The 6,393-nt window shown below is 43.1% G+C and overlaps 1 protein-coding gene across 1 annotated transcript; it reads right to left on the minus strand.

Moving 5' to 3' along the window:
* Window positions 1–711: 711 nt before the first annotated feature.
* On the minus strand, window positions 712–2,924 carry LOC103368545 (trace amine-associated receptor 8a-like). The gene is made up of 3 exons (XM_008296950.1): window positions 2,764–2,924; window positions 1,860–2,667; window positions 712–828 (listed from the first exon to the last, which is right to left on the minus strand). The coding sequence occupies exons 1-3, from the start codon at window positions 2,922–2,924 to the stop codon at window positions 712–714; spliced, it is 1,086 nt and encodes a 361-aa protein (XP_008295172.1).
* Window positions 2,925–6,393: the final 3,469 nt, after the last annotated feature.

The raw sequence follows: 6,393 nt of genomic DNA on the forward strand, positions 1-6,393 counted from the left end.
AAAGGGGCTTGATTGACTTCTAAATCTATATCCGTAGCCACTCTTTAAGATGATCTGACTGGGGGGAATTAGGACAATGCAGATCAGCACAGGGGGCAGTGCATCACATTGGTACATGCTGGACTTGACAGTGACTTGTCTGATGGCCTTGGAGTTGGCTTCCAGTGTTGTTTTCTACAGCTGCATTGAGATGTTGGTGAATGTTATCAGTGTTCTGTTAGTTTTGTATAGTGCCAGGCACTTCAATGTCCATGTGTGGAGCATTGAGTCGCAGGCTTTCTTCTAGTCAATCCAGGTGGTGCTTAGGTTTGTCTGCCTAGTCTTACAATCTTGGGTGACTGCTGTGTCAACCAATAGCTGGTGCTTTGACCCTTAGTGTTGTTTCCTATGCCCATCTGACCTTTGCTTATATGTTGATTTATGCCTACTAAAAATAGATGCCATGATGCCTGAGAGGAAGTTCCATGCTGTGGAAATGGAAGTTATCGGCTACTTCCAAGGTGTTGCACCTTGGAAGTACCGTTATCTTTTTGTGGGGATCCTTTATGATTGGAATTTTCATGGCCCGTATGCCAAGCCGGTTGAGTGCTGGCTACTAGAAGCTCACTCGTTTGTGCTGCTAGGCAATAATGGAGAGTTTGTTTGCTTCTTCCGTCAGTAGGAATGGAACATGTCAGGTCCTGGTGCTGCCCAGCTCTTCATACCTCAGACTCATTGTTGGATCTCTGCCTTGGTAATAGTGACTGGTTCATCCTCTGGGAGGTTGCTGTGGTCTACTCTGAGGTCCACCAGCCACTTGGCAAAGGTGCCGTGTGATGCCTCGTTCCCCTAAATGACCTTCAGTTACTGCTCAGTCTCAGTTCTAGGTGGATCTGCCCTTTTGTTCTAGGTCCCTTGCTGCCTGGAATACACTTTTGATGGATCTTTGGACAATGGCCCATTTATTGTATTGGTCTCTGATTCTCTTGTGTAACCTCTCAACTGAGCAGACACAACTGTGAGCCTGTGAGTAGAAGTTCAGATTGCATCAGATGTGTCTAAGGGTCAAGCCAGAGATGAGCTCAGCTGGTTGCTCAACTTAACAACAGTTGCAACATGTTTGGAGCAACGTGTTTGGATGTTGCAGCTTGTTTTGTTGCACAGTAACACCTCTGATTGCAGCAACGTCACTATCTGACACTAATGAGAACAGGTGTGAAAACTTCCTGAGTCAGAGAGGACCACCCGTGATTGGCAGCAGCGAACAGGCTACACACAGAGGGCTGCTCAGAGCCCAGTGACGATGTTAATAACACAATGTGTGTGTGTTTGTGTGTGTGATGCAAGACTCAAAAGTTATGTGCAATGACTGAACAGCTTCCAAACTAAAACAAACACTGATGAGACGAGTCTTTATCCTACTGCAGTCAGTGTGTAGGTCTCGGTCAGGTCACATAGCAACCATGTTTGTGCTTTCAGTTTTANAGCAAATCTGAGATTATTGAGCATAAGTCCCCCGATCATTTGAGATGGCATAACCCAAAATAACTACAGTCATCAGACAGATTCATTATATCTCATTTATTTATGTGTGACCTCCTTTCTAACTTTTCAAAAATAAATTCAGTGTTCATGGTATTCTTGTTCCAATGTGTGCTTTGTTTTACATTTGTGCAATTACAATAGCAACTGAATTATTCCTATGATTGAGGAGCAGGGAGGTTAAAGCAAGGCAACAACAGCACACACTCAGAAAAGCGACTTAAACCTTCGTCCTGTGGGAGAAGAAAATAATAAGTTAGGCAAGCTGAAAGTTTTAGCAGCTAATGAGAAACAGGGGAGCAGCCAAAACAGTCCGGTCATATTCATATTTGCAGTACGTTGGCATTACAGGAGCCAGGCTTCAGTATCTGGAGTGTAAGAATAAGTTTAAAAGATTTTCTGCACCAGGGATAGAAAAATGCATAGATGATGGGGTTTAGACAGGAGTTGAAGTAGAACAGACATATTACAATGGCAGCAGACGACGTGTTGAACAAAGTGTCGTCTGCTGTGAGTGTAACGCAGAAATACGGGCAGAGACACAACAGAAACGCAACGACAACAACGCCAAGAGTCGTGGCTGCTTTCAGCTCAGATTTCCTCACAGCTGCTTTCCCCGGACACTGCAGAGAGACGGCCGCGATATGAGAGCGCATGGCGCGAGCCTGAGACAAAGCCACCACAAACACTCTCACGTACAGGACTATGATGACCGTGATGGGAATAACGAAGGTCAAAATAAGATCTGCAACTTGTTCGATGAAGTTAGCAGCAACCACACACTCCCCAGCGCAGGAGTTATACCTGCCTGGTTGTCTGAGGTTGTCTCTCAGCAGCATGCCAACGAATATGAGAGAAAAGATCCAACACAGTGAAACGCAGATTCTGGCTTTTTTTGGAGTGACTTTGGTGGAGTAATGTAGAGGGTAGCAAATAGCCACGTAGCGGTCAACTGAAATAAGCACCATGGTTCCTATCGCAGCAGAGGAGGCGATCACGTTGGAAACATAATACAGGACACATATGAGGTCACTGAGGTACCAGCAGCCCTCGATGAGCATAACCTGAGAAAACATGAGGAGACCCACGAAGAAATCAGAGACGGCCAGAGAGAGCAGGAGGATGTTACTGGGAGTGTGGAGCTGCCTGGAGATGCAAGAGAGCAACACATACATCAGTGTCAATTATTATTCCAGCAGACAATCCAGATCAAAGCATTGCACATTCCAAATGTCCTGCTACCTGAAGTGTGAGATGGAGATGATGACAAGCAGGTTGAGGGTCGCCGTCAGCAGAGCGATGGAGGACAGCACAATGTAAATGAGCACAGTGTGCGAGTGAGGACGTTTCAGTTTCCTGCAGGACGTGTTGAGTTGTGGAAAGCACAGTTCAGTTTCCTCCATCGTCAAAGAGAGAGCCGCTGAGCCCTGTCAGCTTTCTGACCAAACCTCAGTGCCAAATGGTTTATCTACCTCCTCGAGTTTGCTCTTCCTTAGCAACAAAGGTCCCTCCTCTGTTTCTATGTGAATGTGAACCAAACAAATTTTGAATGATTTGTGGCAAACATGGCAGTAAATGGAAACTAGTCTAAAGTGACATAATCCACCTGTTTCTCACAGGCACTAGGTATCATGTCCCTGTTTTGTAAATTTCTCTTTGTGGACATTTGTAAATTACTTGTGAAGAGTCTAAAGAGCTTTAGCACAAAGCAACTGGACTTCTCTTTTTGCTTCTTGAGAATGTTTCACCTTCTTTAAGAGACAGAACTAAAGAAGCTCCTTGGATGAGAGGTGCAACGTCAAGAGCCAAAGCCAGAAGTCCAGCTGCTTTTTTCCACACTTGAATGTGGGTCTAAACCTGAGAAAGTTCTGCTGTTCACAGCTCATGTTCTAACTATGTTCGTGCAGTTAGGCTGATTGGAAAACACAGGTGTAATCAGTTTCAGTGATCACAGGTGATTGAACTTGTGTAGTTAGTGTTCACAGGTGGATTAACTTTAGTTGCATTGAGTTTCTTTTTTTTTTTTTTTAAACTTAGAAGCAGTACAATTGTTGAGAAGTGGTACAATTGCAAATGATTAGACACACAAAAGATGTAAATTTATGTCCCATAGAATGTTAGCCCTGTTGTTCTCAGCCACTTTCGTTGGTGTGTCCCACCAGGACCTGGGGACTTCTCGTCCATACTCAGCCCAGATGTTCCAGTACACTATTCCGGCCACTTCGCTGTGTTTCTGGGTTTATGCTGTTGCAGCTTCCATCATGCATCCTGCTTCAAGGAACTGTACTGTCTCAAGAGCCTCTTTGCATATCCTGCATCTGGGGTCCTGTCTGCTGTGATAGACCCTTTCCTCTATGGATCGGTTGCTCAGGGCCTGTTCTGGTGCTGCCATAATCAGAGCCTCTGCACTGTCCTTCAGGTCGGCCTTTTCCGGCCACTGATAAGATTTCTTAATAGTACGTTCCATGGAGAGGTTTGCTGTCCCCCCATATCTGTCGTCCACTGCCTGAGGAACTCTTTGAGGAGGTCTTCCTAGAGAGCATCTTTCTGATGTGTTCTTTGATGTTTCTTGTTTCATCCTGGATCATGGTTCTGACAGTCACTAATTTTTTCCCCAAATCTTTTTGCTGCTCAGGGTGCTGGACATTGGGTGGAACCATCCATTGCATTGTGAGGAGTTTTCCTCAATGTCTTGGGGCATCCAGAAGCACCCAGCTCCTCCAGTGGCCAGCTCACTATCCAGCTGGATATGTGATGAGTAGAGCATATACATAGATGGCTTGGATCTTATTCCTCCCATTTAGCTGGTTTCTCAGGATGTGTCTTCTCCTTTGGGGATATTTGGGATGGACTGACCTCCTTGCATCCATATCATGGCTTCCATTGGCCCGTGGGGCACCCACACTTGTAGATGTCCTGCATGTCTACTATCCTGCCTTCTGGTAACTGCACCTCTTCAGTTCTGATCACCTTTGTTCTCTTTGCCAATATTTCCACCACAGTTATCCTATTTGTATGACATCATTATGATCCTGGAAAGGTGGATCAGGGATGTCTCGATGTATCGTATACTCCTGGAATTGATGTCATCCATGTACAGAAAGGGGCTTGATTGACTTCTAAATCTATATCCGTAGCCACTCTTTAAGATGATCTGACTGGGGGGAATTAGGACAATGCAGATCAGCACAGGGGACAGTGCAACAAACACTGATGAGACGAGTCTTTATCCTACTGCAGTCAGTGTGTAGGTCTCGGTCAGGTCACATAGCAACCATGTTTGTGCTTTCAGTTTTAATAAATATCACACAGTAGTTGGTCTGTATACACATGAAAAAAGATTCCGTCCTTTACATGCAGTCGGTCACGTCTACCTTTTCCATGTGTGCCCCAGTCGCTGTGCAGACACACATTTTGTGTTACACTTGGACGTGGACATAGCGGTTCACGTGGACTCCTGTGGCCTTAGTGAAAGGATGAAATTTACTCTCACAGCTGATTTATTCTTATTTACTCTCATGACACAGGCCTAATTTCTCCCTCTCCACGGGAATATTCCTATAATAGGACATAACTGTGGGACTTTCCAACAATAAGACATCATAATTTAGTTGTCGATTGTATTTTGCATTACTAATCAGAAGTAATTAAAGTCATCAAACACCAAAAGTTCAAGTGCTGATCATGCAGAAGGGTTTATTTCAGAAGAATCTATGTTCAAAATATTGAATTATAATACTGATGTAATCATTTTTTAAGGTGGTTTTACTCGTGTATATCTGCTGCTTGTGAATTATCTTAATTTACGTTCCTTCATATGTTATTATTGATCACATTTTGTATTGTTAAACTAAACCTGCAACGTAACCTAAGTAACTAAATATATTGAGGAGTGTAAAAAGTCCAATATCTGCTTCTGTATTGTCATGAAGGAGACATATCAGTGATTTGTGGGTGGAGACACCCCAGAGGGACATATTGTGCTTTGCAGTTAATGAAGACCCTGCACCAAAACACTAGACCTGTTTAAAATAAATGTCAATCACGGTTGCTAATTTTTCTTCAGGTGAAATGCTAATGTTGGGGCACAGCTACCATGGCCCCACATCAAAATGTGTTTAGCTTTGAGCTTTCATGTGTCGTGTAGGCACAGATTTCAGTGGAGACGCTGATGATAGGCCTCTCTCAATATTTGCCCCAGTAAAAACGGTTTAAGAGATTTTTGTTTTGAACAAGCAACAATACCTCCAGTTTTTTCCCCTCCTATAAAAGACAGGTACGCGTGATTCTGAATGCGCTTGTTTTTAATCAAAGCGAACCTTTTTGCTGAAACACGTCAGATCTGTAACAGTTCAGGGTTTTATGAGTGAATAAGAATGAATTCATTCAACATCGAAATGGTGTCACGTCCACGTTTAAAGAGAGTTTAGTGTCTCAGAAAGACAGAAAAAACAACTGATAAGAATATCCTGCCTGTTGATTCAGCAGAGATAATATTACATTAGAACAGTTGATTGACAGGAGAGTAAATATTTGACAGACAGAATGAAGAGAGACTGAATGCATTACATTTGTTTTTCTGATGTTTGTGTCATTACAGTAATAGAGACATTTTCACTATAATATGATGCAGAAAAGGAACAAACTGATGCAAAAAACCCACTAGAATGCAGGATAATTATCGTTTTTGTCACATTTTCTCCAAACACCTCGACTTAAAGTGTCGACCCTAAAGTTTAAATAAAGCATCTGCCCGTGACTGAAGCAGAAAATCAAAGAAAAAGTGAGAATCTCTACATTTAATCTTCTGACTGTGACTTTTCTTCAGAAATGTATTTGTCTCTAAACAGAAAAACTGTCATTTCAGGAACT

This window comes from Stegastes partitus, unplaced genomic scaffold, assembly GCF_000690725.1.
Source record: "Stegastes partitus isolate 25-593 unplaced genomic scaffold, Stegastes_partitus-1.0.2 Scaffold1171, whole genome shotgun sequence".
Classification (NCBI taxonomy): Eukaryota; Metazoa; Chordata; class Actinopteri; family Pomacentridae; genus Stegastes; species Stegastes partitus.